This window comes from Stenella coeruleoalba (assembly GCF_951394435.1).
Source record: "Stenella coeruleoalba genome assembly, chromosome: 16".
Taxonomy (NCBI): domain Eukaryota; kingdom Metazoa; phylum Chordata; class Mammalia; order Artiodactyla; family Delphinidae; genus Stenella; species Stenella coeruleoalba.
In genome coordinates, this window is record NC_137162.1 from 63,692,467 (window position 1) to 63,708,759 (window position 16,293).

The 16,293-nt window shown below is 35.8% G+C and overlaps 3 protein-coding genes across 11 annotated transcripts in view; 2 read left to right on the forward strand and 1 right to left on the reverse strand.

The window, feature by feature from the left end:
- The window catches only part of MYPN (myopalladin), a 67,189-nt gene extending 64,664 nt beyond the window's left edge, over positions 1 to 2,525 (reverse strand). The window contains 1 exon segment of the mRNA XM_079900854.1: positions 785 to 2,525. Coding sequence (XP_079756980.1) covers positions 785 to 1,686 — 902 coding nt within the window. The 5' untranslated portion in view covers positions 1,687 to 2,525.
- PBLD (phenazine biosynthesis like protein domain containing) overlaps positions 1 to 16,293 on the forward strand; it is a 175,770-nt gene that overhangs the window by 141,602 nt on the left and 17,875 nt on the right. For 4 of the 8 annotated variants that reach the window (XR_013824370.1, XR_013824371.1, XR_013824374.1 and 1 more), the window contains 2 exons: positions 9,823 to 10,157; positions 10,470 to 13,185. The gene's annotated coding sequence lies outside the window, so the exon portion shown is untranslated. Of the gene's footprint in view, positions 1 to 9,822; positions 10,164 to 10,469; positions 13,186 to 16,293 lie in introns of those variants that run through there. The other 4 variants (XR_013824372.1, XR_013824373.1, XR_013824375.1 and 1 more) reach the window with 4 other exon arrangements.
- The window catches only part of HERC4 (HECT and RLD domain containing E3 ubiquitin protein ligase 4), a 239,152-nt gene that overhangs the window by 62,692 nt on the left and 160,167 nt on the right, over positions 1 to 16,293 (forward strand). The window contains exon 2 of one of the 2 annotated variants that reach the window (XM_079900838.1): positions 10,470 to 10,513. The exons of the other annotated variant lie outside the window; for it this stretch is intronic. The gene's annotated coding sequence lies outside the window, so the exon portion shown is untranslated. The remainder of the gene's footprint in view (positions 1 to 10,469; positions 10,514 to 16,293) is intronic. 2 annotated transcript variants of the gene reach the window in all.

Below are 16,293 nucleotides of genomic sequence, written 5' to 3' on the forward strand. Positions count from 1 at the left end.
AAAATAAATCTTTAAATTGATCTTTGTCACAGCCTTATTCTACCTTTATTCTATCAGACTTTATTCTATTATTTGGTTTCTTTTTAATTAAAAAAATACCACAGGTATTCATTAAGTATAGGTCATAAATACTTTGTTTTTTAAGCTACAGGCTGTAGATCTGTGCTAATGCATGTTCATTAGCCACATGTGGTATTGGGCACTTGAAATGTGGCCAGTGCATCTGAGGAACTGAATTTTTAATTGTGTTCAATTTTAATTAATTTAAATGTAAAAGCCGATACTCAATTCAGTTCTTACAGAACTTTTAAGTATGTTTGGAACAACTTGGGTCTTACAATCTACTTTTTCAGCTACATTTTTTTGAAATCTAAATGCACATTAAGTATTTCCTAGGAAAATTTAACATCCAAACTGAGATGTGCTGTTAAGTGCAGAATTCACCTTGAGTTTTGAAGCCCCGGTGACAAAAGGAATGTAAAATATCCTACTAATAATTTTTATATTGATTACATGTTGAAATGGTAATATTTTTAATATATTGGTTAAATTATATATTTTTAAAAATTAATTTCACCCAGCTCCTTTTATTTTTAAAAAATGTGATGACTAGAAAATTGTAAATTGAATGTATGTCTAATATTACACTTCTATTAAGACAGTGTTGCTTTAAACTCTGACTCAAAGTATATAATTTTTGAAACCACGTACATGAAAGATAAAATGAGGAGGATCACAGTAGATGGAAAGTAATTACCAAACATTACTAATGAGACATTTTTACCTTACTTCAGGTGGTGGAATTCCTACCACTATGCAATCCAACTGTACTCTGGTTCCTTCTGGAACTTCTCTGCTCCGTAACTTTTGAGTGAACCGGGGAGGTTGCCCCAGAGGTTCTTCATAGTACAAAGACGAAGGAGAAGACCCTGGGGTGGTGTCTCCCCCATCTGCCTCACTGGCAGCCTGCTCAGCTTCGCGCCTCTTGGCTTCCTGCTGTTCAAGGGCATGGTTCACTTCATTATCCCTGGTATCTGCAGGGATAGGGATGGGAACAGAAGATCTTTCTCTTCCTTCTGATAGATCTGAGAAACTGGAGCTGTTTTCCTGCATAACTTTGCTTTGAGATTCCAGTTTATTCTTGTGGTTTTTGCAGGCACGAGGTCTAATCCTTTTGGAGCTATGGGCTTTGAAAAGGGATGACAGCTCTTCAATGAAATCGGCAGCCTTATTTAAGAATACTTTTTTGGACTGGGTTTCAGAACTATACTGTGGCCTTTTTGCCTCCTGGAGGCTCTCTTTAGAGTTGGTAGGACTTCGAGAGTTATCCTGGCAGAAGTTAGGGTCCAAACTTGATTTAGGTGAGTGTTTCATCTGATCAGAAGAAAAACATCTTCTAGCATGGGCTTCATCTGCTTTCTCCAAAGGGTCGTGATTGATGGCCAGTCTTGCCAGATTGACACTTTCATCTAATTCTTCTTGGCTCAGAAAGGCTGAAAGATCTGGAAGGTCATCTTGGCCTCCTCCACCTTCAGCAGCTCCAGAAGGACTGCCAAAATGGAAAGAGTTGGAGGAAGGCTCTGCTCGACTCCTCTCATTGTTTCCCTGATGTCTAGTTTCAGCTAAATAGCTCTCTCTTAGAAGCTGAGATATGGAAGTAGAAGCTTCTAGGCTGTCGTCTTGCATGCTGTCACAAAATAACAATAATAACAAAAAGTTTGGATCATTTCTACAGAATAACAAGTCTATGTTTATTACAGCATGATAGATGCTTAAGAACTTAAATCTGAAAGTAAAAATTGCCTAGTTTTGATACTTTCACAAAATTTACTTTAAACACTTAAAGATTATTATTCTCATATTGTAAAATGGAGAGGAACTGAATGAGGGTTCCCTGAAATTGGAAATAAAAGCATGGTGATTATCACTTTATTAAATTCTTTAAATACAAGTTCAATTTTGAAAGCTATGCTATAACTATAGAGATATTAAATACAGTTTCTAAACATAATTTTGATAATATCTGTAAAGGGTTTTTAGTTTTAAAGTGCTTTCATACACAGAGAGTTTTCTCTCCATCCTCTCCCCCTTACCCTGAATGTAATAAAATAACAGAAATTAAAAGATGTTGACAATATAATCTCATCTAGTTACTGAAAATATAAACTTGATCTAGCTCATGAAAATAAATAATGCTTTTATTTTATAACTAGAGACAAGTTGTTTAAATCCAGTGTTGTTTTTAGGCTCAGTGTGCTCTTGCAAACTATAATGATTTAGCTTTTTCAAATAAGGTATAATTATTTTAATTTCTACAAAGGTGTGAGTTAGAGCATAGGTTTTTTAAAAATCTCTTAAATTAACATTGGTGAAGAGGGGATATGGAAGACAGGGAAGTGGGGTGCAAGACAGGACACTTTTCACTGTATACCCTTTTCTTAATTTTAAATTGTAATTATACGAGTATATTCTAATCAGTTATATATTAACATAAATTATATGGGTATATTTATTCAACAATAAATAATTCGTAAAGTCTTATAAAAATAGTACAATAACTTGTTCAAAGTCCCTTGGACTAGAAATTTTGGTAATGCAAACTACTTTCATATTATTAATGTTATACCCATTTATTCACTCACACATTTACTAGAATGATAGCAAGCTTGTAACCCATAGGCTGTTACTCCTCTCTCGCCTCCTTAAGAGATGCAGCTAACTGATTACAGTATTCTTCCCATTGACCTTCACTTATTTAACTCTCCAGTCCCTCAGCCACCACCAGCCACTCAGAGATGGTAATGGAGATGAAGCCTATCTGTCATTCTTGGCTACTGTGTGCCTTGTGCTTGGAAGATGGAGAGGAAAGTAATCTCCTAAATATTGTCTGGCTTGAACATTCTATGACAAAATTTATTTCAGTTAATTTTTCTTCTTTCTTTTATATGACAGCCTCATATCATAAATAAAAATATTTGTAAGATCACAAAATATTACAAATAGGGCTTCCTAGGGACTGCCTAGTTCTCAAAGTTTTAGAGTGCTATCTAAAACTAACCTCTAAACTGACAAGGTAGGCAGTCACCTTGAGAGGACAATTAAAGATGGCTAAAAGGATCACCTGCAGCAAAATGTTTTTTCATATGCTTCCATAGCCTGAGATGAACACTACTGGAGCCGCTTGTTTGGGTGAGCTTTATTGTGCCTTAAATAAAGATTAATTGAAAATGCAATGGGGTTGGAAGGGTGCAAAGATCTATCTACAAACATATTCATCATAGTATGGATGATAATATTAAAAAATTGGAACCATGTCCAATAAGAAATTAGTTAAATTATGATATGCTCATTAAATAGAACTATATGGCCATTTTGAAGCACAGTGAATGATATACAAAATAGTATATGAAAATGTAATTGAGATCCCAGCTGAAAACTTGCCTCTTTGTGCATTAACTTTGTAGAGGAACAGTTAAAGGTATTGAAATAAGGTACAAAATGCTATTTGAAAATGTAATTAATATACTGATTGAAAATCCTTTCCATTTGTAAATCAACTATCCCATTAACCAAGTTTGAGTTTCTGTATATATTTAAATGTGAGGGGGGAAATTCAGTGCTTTATAAATCAGGATGGTCTTCTCTCTATTAGTTAGACATCACTGTATATTGTGTTTTAATGTAACTTTGTCTCTAGCTCTTTAAGATGGCTTTTATCTCGAGGCAACATGGAGTGAACATTGGCTTTGGAATCAGATAAATCTGTTTTCAAATTCTGTCTTCACCTCCTAGCAGTTGTGTGACTTTGAGAAAATTATTAACTTCTTTGATCTTTGGATTCCTCGTCTGTAAAACATGGCTAATGTCTATTTCCCAGGGGAGTGAGGATTAATAACATTATGATTGCAAATCTCGTAAAACAGGGCCAGCCAGTATAATGAGCACTCAACTGATGGTAGTAACAAACAGTACATGGGTAAAGCTGATGTTAATGTTGAAGAACGTCCGAAAAGTTTATATGTATGGTGAAAATGGAGAAGAAAATACACATATAAGTAATCACTTCTCTCTACAACTATTTCTTTGTTGTTGTTTTTTATAGAAAAGGCGCCAATGTCACTTCCCTGGCGGTCTAGTGGTTAAGATTCTGTGCTTCCACTACAGGGGGCACCGTTCGATCCTTGGTTGGGGAATTAAGATCTCACATGCCCTGCGGTGCGGCCAAAAAAAAAAAAAAAAAGGAGGTGTAAATGTGTGCCTGTTCTGATGCTTACAGTCATGAGAAATTATTATAACAAAAATTTCAAGCATTCAAAATTAAGGATTTCTTTAATGTTTGAATTTAACAATTGTTACCTGACACTTTGGAGTTAGATGGATCTGGTTCAAATCCTAGTTCTGACAGTTCCTAGCTGTATAAACTCGAGAAAGTTACTTAACCTCTGTAAGCCTCTGCTTGTTTGTAAAACAGGGGTAATAAGAGTAGCCATTTCATAAGTTGAAGGGTGATTAATGTGCTTGACATCTAGTAAATGTTCAATATATGGTAGTTACTATTATTTATTATTATTTAACAACTGTGGCCACATACCATGATAAGAAGTAGAAGTAGAACTAGTGATGTGACTTGATCCAAGGACACACTTTGAAAAGGAACTGAACTTGAATTTGTAGTTAATTCAGCGTATCTGTATTCTATGAAATATGCATAGTCTCATGAACAAACTATGCTGCCTTCAGATCTTTGTACATATCCTGTTTGCTCAGGATGCTCCCTTTCTCCACCTCTTTTCACTATCTTAGTGGGCCAATACAATCTTCAGTTCTTAGCTGAGAGTTGGCCCTGGGATTTCTTCTTTTTTCTGGGTTGGGTACCTCTCCACTATGCTGCCAAAATTCACTGTCCTAACCCCGAAACACAGCACTTATTACGATGCATATTTGCCTATTTACTTTTCTGTCTACCTCATTTTGTTTCGTACACCCTCATCTCTGTACACACACAGCACACAGAAGGTGGTCAGAAAGTATCTGTTGAATTCTTTTGTTCATTAGAATTTCCTACTAAATCTATGTTGTTTATCTTCTTTTAGAGTTTCAGGCTAAAGTAAGACAGATAAATAGAAATCATATTTACAAAGGAACCTTACAGACACAAAGAAAAAATATAAACTGGTAAAAGCAGTAATAACTTCAAAGTGACTTTCAAATAAAAATTTATTTATGGTGGATAAAATAACTGGAATTATGCTTTGTTTTCATACCAGAAGGATCAAAGAACATCTGATTATCATAAAAAACCTGGGTTTGAATCCCAGCTCCAACACTAAATAACTTTGCTATCTTGAGCAAGTCACTTAATGCATCTGAATCTCAATTATCCTCATCTATCAAATGGTATAATAACAATTCCATCTCAGATGGTTCTCAGGTGGAAATGCATGTGTAAATTGTTAAACTGATAAATATTACCTAAAATAGGAAATATGAAAATGTATTACTTTCTCTTTCAAGCATTAATTTTAAAACTATCTGTTATAAAAGTTATAGTTTTAAAAAACCTGAGAGCTACTATGGATAACCCAGCTTTCATTTATTCATCCAATAAATATTAACTGAGCATTTACTATGTGCCAGGCACCCTTCTAGGCCCTGAGGATTCATCAGTGAACAACAGACAAAGTCCTTGCCCTCATGGAGTTGACATTCTAGTAGGGAAGATATAAATGTTAAGAAGAAAAATAAAGTAGGGCAAGGGACTGGAGAATGATGAGGTAGAGAAGAAGGTGTGCTACTGACATTTTGGCTAGGAATGTCAGGCAAAGCTTCTCATGCAGTGGAGAAGTTAGCCATGTGACCATCCGGGAGGAAGAAGTAAGTGTCAAGGCCAAGGGAGGTGAATGTTTGGTGTGTCCAAGTCAAGCCCAGTGGGCCAGGAGGTGAGTGAGAAAGAAGACTGGAAGGCTAGAGCATGTAAGATCTTTCAGACCATGGGAAAGACTCTGAGTTTTACTAAATGTGTGAATGGGAAACCATTTTAAAGTTTTTTGAAGCAGATGACATGGTTTTGAGAAAGTTCAGTTGTGGCTGCTATGCAAAGAATGCAAGAGATGATGCTGGTTTGGATCAATGAGTAGTATTAGAGGAAGATGGTGAGAAATGGTCAGATTTGAGATATCTTTTGAAAATAGAGCCAATATGATTTAATGATGGATTGAAAGTAGGGTACAAGAGAAAGACCAGAGTCAAGAGTGACTCCAGTATTTATGACCTAAGCAACTAGGTGAGTGGTGGAATTATTTACTGGGATGAGGCAGGAGCAAGTTTTAGGAAGGGTTCTCTTAAACATTTCATTTGACAAATGTCACAGCTCTTAGACATTTCAACTGGTGTGTTCAGGTGACATTGGACATTGCTTCCTTCTTTCTGTTTATTATAAATTGAAACAGATATTACACTGCTTTCAAACTAAGAATGAATAAATGCCATTGAAAACAGATTGTGCTTTTGATGAAATGGTCTTAGATTTGAAATGAGGCAGTTAATGTGGCATCAGGGCCAACTTTAGTAGATCATGTAAACTAATTTAGCCACATAGGATGCTTATTGAATGTTCTTCACTTTCTTTGCCAAATATCTATATTTTTTCCCTACGAATTTTGCTGAAAAGAGGATCTGACCTAAGAACTTGCTGAAAATGTTAAGAGTCTCGTTTACAAAAACAAAACTTAATGCTGATACCTTTGGGCATATTTCTCAAGTCATGTTAACACTATTCTTCTGTAGGTTCTGAGAAGACCTTGTTGGAAATAACATGAGTTGTAAACTCATCTTTTGCTTATAATATGAACATTTAAATTGGGGCATTGACCAGAGAATTGGCAAAACCTAATATGAAGTAACTTGGATTAAAACATGAATACTGAAGTTTTCTGGCTATGAAATATTCTTAGATATTAAATGAGAAAACAAATCTGGTTTCTAGGGGAACACAAAAACAGTCTAATATTTAATAGTTATTTGGCTAGAGAGCTGGAATAGGAAAAGATAGACATCTTTAATTAACTCACCTCTAAACTGAGGAACAGAACTACGCTGCTTACTTCATGGGTTTGTTTGTGAAGGAACTTTAGAAATGTAGAACACTATACAAATTTAAGGTAATCCTTTTCTGTAGGGGAGCACTAGTGCAAAGGATACCAAAACCAGAGCCCAAAGTTAGTATTTAATCTGAAATATAGCAAATAAATAGTATAGAAGTAAATTCTATGACCCTTAAAAAAGGTAATGAAGCCAAGTAAGACGGCTTCAGGAATCTAGGATCAAAAAAAGGGTTTGGTGGTAGTCACAAAAATGAGGTTTTATTTCACTCTCAATTCACCATTCATGATGAACTTAGCTCTTATACCGAAGTCCCAAATGAGAAAACTTTGTCAATCCCCATTAACTCGAAGATTCATTTTAAATAAGAAAAAAAAAGTAAACATTTTCATCCTTCTTCAGCCTCTTAATATTGGGTTCATTTTCTTTAGGTGGTTAAGGATTTGAAAAATGATAACTTCCCTAATTGACACATTTGCTAGTTCCAGCCCTTGGTGTGAAGGCTCTGCTGGGCCTCTCTCAGACCGTGGGGTGCATTGTGACTCCAGGTGGAGGGCTATGTAGCACACAGTCTATACAGAGCTTGTCAAGGTGACTCTAGTTATACATGAGCTGTAGGAACTCTTCAGTGACTGCAGGTAAATAGTCGCACCAACTTTTGTGCCCACCAAAAATGTAACTGCTGAAAACATGTTCTTAAATGTCTCAACACACCATTTTGTCTGTACACGGGTTGTTCCCTTTAAGCAAAAGCCCAAGGCCTTAGCAGTTTTAAAAGCTCTTTATCAGCTGTAAAGCACCATAAAAATTTAGGAAAATATTTCTGTGGTGTTTGATCCTTCTATATCTCTTAAGAGAGGAAAAGAGATAAAATCTTTTCATTTTTTTGGCTTTTTATAGGCAATAACGGCCATGCTACAAGCAATGCCTTTGTCAAATCTCAATGTCAATGAGGAGACTAATTATTCTGGGGTTAGCAGTCTCATTCATCTTCTATTTTCAGGTTAATGAGCTGAGTTCATTACTCCTATTGCATCCAGGAGTTAACCTAAAAAATTTAGCTGTCACCTTTTCATATACTAACATTAGTTCATTAAAGTCCTTTCACAGTGAAACCTAATTTATCTGTAGTCCCGTTTCTTCAAAAATAAGTTTGAAAAACCATCTCTATGAATTCCAAAACCCTATTGGGATAAAAATTTATTGAATTTCTTGTGTCCATGAATTGTGGTTCTGAGTCCATTCCATTGAATGTGTGCCTTTGTAAGCTAGAAACTATATTCTATTATACAATAGATGTATTAGAGTCTGTAGTAGAGTCTATATTCTAAATTGTACACATATGGAACACTGGTGCTTTAATACGTTGTTAGGAGTTCCAATAGCATTAGCCATATTCTACAAGTGGGAATAGAGACAAACCTCCAGAATTTGGATAATGTCCAACTGTTTGTTTCATATTCCATTATTATAAGATTCTCTAATGTTTATAATTTTGTGTCCCGACAAAGTAAGTACAGTGTGCATATATTTCAGATTTCATGGGATGGCCTTGATTTTAAATATTTTGATTATTGTCAAATGGTGTATCAGACAGCATATCTTAATTTTTGTTTAAAAATATGTTTATTATAGCTATAAGTGTAGACATTCTCAATATCCTAGAAAAGGATTATATGGATTTTATGTGAAGTTAAGAGTTATTATTAAGGAGACACTAAAAAATTATAACAATTTTTAAATTTAGAGCTTGTAGAATTCATTTCATCATTACCAATGTGAAAGTAGTTGAATAACAATGTTTTGAGAAAGGAAACTGGTTAGCTGTTTTGTTTCTTTCAAACTGATCGATGCTAGTATCTTTAACAAGTATGAGTAAAAAAATCTGTTGATAAGATAATAAAATTTCTTAGCACCCTTACTGTAATGTTCACTTTTTGGGAATGGAAATACAGATTAACTCATGTTTTCTTTTTCTTTGTTTATATGGTTATTAAAATATAGTTCAAGTTGTGCATCTAATTACTGCTAATAGTGCAATGTACCAAGCCAAACACTTGCCACTGACTGTCAAGTGTCTTTCTGATGCAGCTGAAAAGGGAGGAAGGGAGGGAGGGAGGGAGGGAGAGAGAGAGAGAGAGAGAGAGAGAGAGAGAAAGAGAGAGAGGGGGAGAGAAAGGAGAAAGAAAGAGCAATGTCCTTTGAGCAAGACGTTCTGCAGCTGTTGTGTACATTAATCCAGGGAGCAGATCTCCCAACACTAAATATAGCAAGCATATCCTTTTACATGATAAAAAAAATGTTAAATGAAAGTCTTTAACTATGGAGTCATATTATTTTAGATTTGATTTCCTTTTAAAAGGAAATAGGCATTGCACACATATTCTCTATACAAACACCGTAATTTTAATAAATGAATGTATGGAAAATGCCAATGATAATACACATGTCACGACTTCCTCTGTTAAGATATTTTCCTTTAGGACCCGAGTAGGCTGTGATCTCTGAGGGTCTCATCAATCCCCTCCAAAATTTGACCACGTAGAAAACTTTATTTTTCACGTAATTTTGTGTCCCATCCTACGTAATTAGAAAGTTATCCTCGGTTTCACTGTAAGCAACAGTAATTAGGTCTCGGAAATATCCCTTTCCCATTGTCAGTTTCTTGTTATCAAAACATACTTGAGAACTTAAATCTGGATATTACCTTTCTTTTTTTAGTTGACCCAGATGAGGATGTCCAAACCAAGCACTCCACCGTGACGATAATTATCCAAGGAGAACTTTTAGATGAAAGCACAGGAGAAAAAGAAAATTCTTCACGTCCTTGGAAATGGAGAGTAGCCGTCCATAGAGTGAGGAGTTAACCTTAGTTTCAGTGAAGATGGCTGTTAGAAGCTGGACAACCTGTCACCACCGGAGCCAGAGCATTTGTCAGCTCACAGGTCCCAAGTTATTTTGAGCTGTATAAACCATGTGCCTGTGAAACATTCCACCTGATTGGATAGGAGAAAACTGAGCAAAGGGATTCCACAGCAGGACAGCACCTATGGGAGGTGGGGGTCAGTCAGTTTTCCTACCTATAGAATTTCACTTACAGCTAGAGGACCAAGTTGTTTATTTATTTATGTTTGGAATTAATACTAAATTGATTATAACACATTCCATCTGTCAAATAAAATGGCATTATTTTTTGAAATATATCAAAATTCTTAATTTTTAAGAGAATTAACTTTATTTTTTTAAATAATTAATTTTATTGGAGTATAGCTGCTTTATGATGCTGTATTAGTTTCTACTGTACAGCAAAGTGAATCAGCCATACATATACATATATCCCCTCTTTTTTTGATTTCCCTCCCATTTAGGTCACCACAGAGCACTGAGTAGAGTTCCCTGAACTACACAGAAGGTAAGAGAATTAACTTTAATTCATGGGAAATTTACTCTCATTTAATCACTGATACATTTTAGGAAATTTGGCTATGAAAAGCCAGTATGAAAGTGAGGTCCAACATTTTAAAGCTGAGGGTTGTTTTTTTTTTAACTGTTTGTCCAAAGGCTTAGAAAAAGCAGAGAAGATAACTAACATTAAAAGTTGTTAACTAGAGATCACAGGAAAAATGGAGAGGAAAAAGCCATCAGTCCGAGAATAAACCCAGTAACAAATTAGTTTGAACAAACTTTTTCAGAAAAAAAACGAATCAGATACTGTTTAAAAGTCAAAATTACTATATAATGTAACATATTATAACTCCTATTCATTTATGAGTACCTGGAATAACTTTTTTCTGTATATTATTTTGAAAAAGTCTATGCCAGATTTCTTCTTTTACACAAGCATTGCCGAACAATAAAAAAGAATCCTTAGCCAAACCAACATCTGCTCAAAAACCTACTTTGTCAAAGTATAGGCTCTTTGATATTAATTTCATATATTTTCAGAATATGAATTTGGAAAAAAAAAGTTAACCCCATTATTTCAGTCTTGGTAGAAGCCTGGGTTTTGAAAATTCAGATAAATGCCATTGGGTTTTTTTTTTCTTTCTTTTAAGGGTCATTCTTAGATTTGGGTAGCATAAAATACATTGATTTAAACCTACCTTTCTTATTTTTATTTTTATTTTTTTGCGGTACGCGGGCCTCTCACTGTCGTGGCCTCTCCCGTTGCGGAGCACAGGCTCCGGACGCGCAGGCTCAGTGACCGTGGCTCACGGGCCCAGCCGCTCCGAGGCATGTGGGATCCTCCCAGACCAGGGCACGAACCGGTGTCCGCTGCATTGGCAGGCGGACTCTCAACCACTGCGCCACCAGCGAAGCCCATAAACCTACCTTTCTTAATTAAATCACACAATACTTGTAGAATTTCTTCCCATTCATTCAACAAATATTTATCTAATGCCTACTATGTACCAGGTACTGGGTATAAAGCAGTGCACAAAATATACCAAAATTCCTGCCCTCATGGCATTTACTAAGAGATCTTTTTACCTTTTTCAGTCACCTAGAGACTCCCTATAGTATATTGAATAGATATAAACTTTGTTTATTATGATCAAATCAGAAGCTTCACTATACCTTTTGTTAAGGAACTTTGAATTTACACAGGCAAAATGAAAAAGACTATTGAGGAAAACTTTAAAATAATCCAGACTGAAAGCACTATTACTAAGGAGGGAAGAGGGCACAAGAATAACTGAGTTATATGGATAGGTTATTTTCATTACTGCATTAATCTAGATCTTCAATGTACAGGGTTTTTTGATCTCTTACCTGTGCTGAAATTAACCTCGACTACTTAATTGTGTTTCTGCATTTTCTATTTAGGTAGGTGCTCCAACGATTTCTTTTTATTTAAAGAGAGGATTTTCCCCCACTATCCCTTTCAGATCTTGATGCATAATCAATATAAGTGCTGCTAAGTCTTGAGTCGGGACAGGAAAAAGTAAAACCTCCATTTCATTTAGCACAAAGATGTGCTACAATATGATTTTCTAAAGGGAAATGTCTACACACACTGTAAGTGAACATATTTCTGCTTCCTTGCAAACTGTTCCATGATAAGCCTGGTATCCTACCTTTCACCCAGGTATAGAACACTGAGGTGGAAGGAGACCCATACTGAAAGATAAACTAGAGTTGGTTGGGCAGTGAAATTAGGAATCAATAGGAAGAATTAAAATCGGTTTAAAATGCCAAAAAAAAAAAAAAGTTACAGAATAAAGAGACAAAGAATTTCTGAATAGCAGTAATCTTTCTTTCATTTTTACTGTAACATTTTCAAATACAGTGTACAAAAAATTTGAGCTCTTTGAAAAAAAGTTGCATATAAATATTTTAAATAAATAATATTCAGCAACTGTGGATACCTTGCTTACAGTATATCAACCTTGTATTCTAGATTCTAGTTTTTTAAAATTGGTTTCTGCTCCCAAGTAATGTAGCCCCTACCCTGCATATCATCTTAGTAATTGTATAAACATTACACCACAAACCTACTAGCTTAGATTTTACCAGAGTTTACTGGTACAAAGAATACTTTTTAAAACTTAAAAAATATATCCAACATAGTTAAAAACAAATTTCATAAGTGACAAGTAAACACAAGTTTACATGTCTTAAGCCTTCCCCATAAAGTTGAGTGGCCCATCTAACACATGTGTTTATTGTGGTTTGAACATGATCTTGTGCTTGCCTTCAGCTGTTTTCTTAATTTAGTCACTCAGTTATAGAAACAGTTTACTCACATTGGGGTGATCCACAGGAATGCCAAGGAATCTGGAAGATCTATGACAGAGGAAGTCTTCACTTGGAGGATAAGCATGTGAGAATTTCTGTGCTAGTAGATTCATATAAAATTTTTGTATTTGCTATTTTTCCAGATTGCTTTAGATTTTTATTCTTTAAAAGAAATTTCTGACATATACCAAATTTTCAATGAGTTTTGCTTAAAGTTTATAGATTTATATTGAGGTATTCCCCTCAAGTATCAGATGAAAAAACAATAATCCTCTATATCTTATTTTTAAAGAATAGAGACTTGTGGGCTTCCCTGGTGGCGCAGTGGTTGAGAGTCCGCCTGCCAATGCAGGGGACACGGGTTCGTGCCCTGGTGCGGGAAGATCCCACATGCCGCAGAGCGGCTGGGCCCGTGAGCCATGGCCGCTGGGCCTGCGCGTCCGGAGCCTGTGCTCCGCAACGGGAGAGGCCACAACAGTGAGAGGCCCACGTACTGCAAAAAAAAAAAAAAATAAATAAGAATAGAGACTTGTATTATTTTCTAACCTTTGCTAATGAGAAAAACACAGCAGAGGCAAGTTCTTGACCATCCAAAACAATGTATGTATGGTGGATTATAGAGGGTCTTAAACAAACCCCATGATACAGTGTAATTGAGAACTACAATTAAATCCTTAAGAAATGTCTTTTTCATCTCAACGGTACTGAAAACACTTGCTTAAAACTAAAAAAACTGAAAAAGCTATAAGTTCAAAACCTATTTAGTTTTAAAAACTAAAAACATCTAAACAAACTATAAACAGAATACTTATTATCCTGAAAAGTAAATTTGTGATTACCTGTCCCAGGAGAAGGACCGTTCCTGTGTCAATCAACCAGGATCATCCAGAGCCCAAATCTCACTGCCTAACTGTGTCAGCCACAAAAGTAGCATGAAGGAAATGTGATACTGCCCCGCCAGAGTAATGAAGGGTACTTACAGGGTTCCGTGGCAGATCCAGGGACCGTCACTTAGAACAGATTGCTCTTTCGGATCAACTTTACTAACTCAGTCTGTGCGATGTTCTTAACCTGGATGGATGGTGTGGGTAGATAATGACTAAGATGACTAAGGAAACAGACTTTCTTGATTTCTCCTTTGATGAGGTGAAAAGGATAATAAACATGAACTTTTAAAGAATAAAACATAAGGAACATATCCATGCGGAGGATGCATGTGACACGTGTAAACATCTTTACCTGATACAAAACTGAGAGTATGGTTGATACATTTATTAAAGTAAATATGGGAAAATAATCAGTTGTTATAATAATGTGTGCACCCCCAGTTTTGGGGTAGATTAAAGCTTTACTATGTGGTTTCCATGAAAGCACTGTAAGGCTTCCTTTACTTGTGCTTTTGATATGGAGGACATACCAAAGTTTACACTTTTTTTTTTTCTGTGGTACGTGGGCCTCTCACTCTTGTGGCCTCTCCCGCTGCGGAGCACAGGCTCCAGACGCACAGGTTCAGCGGCCATGGCTCACGGGCCCAGCCGCTCCGCGGCATGTGGGATTTTCCCGGACCGGGGCACGAACCCGCGTTCCCTGCATTGGCAGGCGGACTCTCAACCACTGCGCCACCAGGGAAGCCCCAAAGATTACACTTTTTAGGAAGTATTATTTCTAAGAAGAAAATCTGTTCCCAGAGTTTTTTTTTTAAAGAGCATCTATGATTAACTGAAGAAATCCAAGACAATTAGTATCAGGCATGTAAGCCTGAGGTCTACAATTGATTCCTCCTGCTCACCACATTAATATAATGATTATATTAACACACATATAAACTTATCATCTCAGTAGAAGTAAGTTAACATTCTTTAGCTGTATGCTAGGCACTGTGTTAGCATGTGCCTAGCATGTGCCTAATGTCATGGACATTGTACTTTATTTTACATATTCCTTCAACAAACTATGAAGTAGGTACTGTTAGAATTCTCAATTTACAGGTAAGAATCTAAGGCTTAGAAAGAGGTTAAAAACTTGCCCAAGGTAACACAATGGGTGAGTGACTGGGCCAGGATTAAACCTAAGGCTAACTCTAAGTCTGTGCTCATAACTACTGCACATATTTAAAAGTTTGCATTTCTGCAGTATTTGAAAAAAAAATTAAGGGTAAAAATGAACATAAAACCTACTGTCTCCTTCAGTAAGTACTTTAAGGAAACACTGTGTTGAATTTTGTTTATAATTTTTCTGACAGAAAGGAACCCTGAAATTCTTTTGTATGACTAAACAAACAGGCAAAGAGAAAATATAGAAAGAAAAAAACGAATGCTTTCAGAAACATTGTATCTGCAGTATTTTAGCTGAGAATATGAATTGATATGTGGACCGAAACATTAGGCATTAATGCTGAAAGATAGGGCATTGGAAGGCAATCTGAATGCTTTAACAGACCTATTTTTTTTGTTCCATTTATGATAGTCATTTTGTTCAGACAATTTAAGACCTTTGTTCTTTTGAAAGTAAATTTCAATGCTTTGTGTTATTTCTCAGCACATCAACATGGGTCAATAAATTTTTTGCAAGTTAAGGGTAGGAAAATAATACTTGAAATATTCTCTCTTCATAATGCTATCACTGAATATCTTAAATGCCAGTGTGCCAGTCTCTGGGTGATTCCACTCAGATTCTATTTTTGGGCAGCTTGGACATCTCAGAAAGCTGAAAATAAAGTTCAGTGTTCTTATGCATGACCCAAATAATCACACTAACACTAATGATGTGAAGGAAAGGAAATGGGAATTAATATTTCTTCCAAGTGTACTCTAAGACAGGAGCAGCCTAAGTTATCTCTTATTCAACACTCACAGCAACCCTGAAAGGTATTGCTATTTGCATGTTACAAGGAGGAAACTAAGGCTTAAGGAAGTTTAGCTTTCCCAAAGGTAGCCAACCAGTGAGCTGCACAGCTGGGTGAATTCAAACCTAGGCCTCTTAGTTTAAAATGTATTCTCTTTTCATTGCGCCCCCCCCACTATCTTCTCATGAAAAGTAATTATGCAGGTTAGTTCAAAAATCAGAAATCACCCAAAGAAGGAAACTCGCCATTATTTTCATATGTATCGGTAGGCAAAGGATTATTAAAATTATTAACTTTGATTTTAGGGACTTGGTGTTTATTTAACAGAAGCAAGAAGAGAACAGAAAAATAGCATAAGACTAAGTCTTAGACTGTTTTCACAAAGAAGACTCAATAAAATTTGTTGACTGAAATAGCAAGGGCTAATACACATTTCCGAGAAGTTATTACCTGAAATCTGTCAAAAGGAATTTGTATTTTATATCCCTATTCAAGTTCTTATTTTTATTTGCATTTGGATCTACCCATTTGGTGTTTCTTGCTTTAGCAAACTTCCTATCAAAGTCCGCATACTTTAATGGAACACCTGGAAAACCTTTATTTTGCCT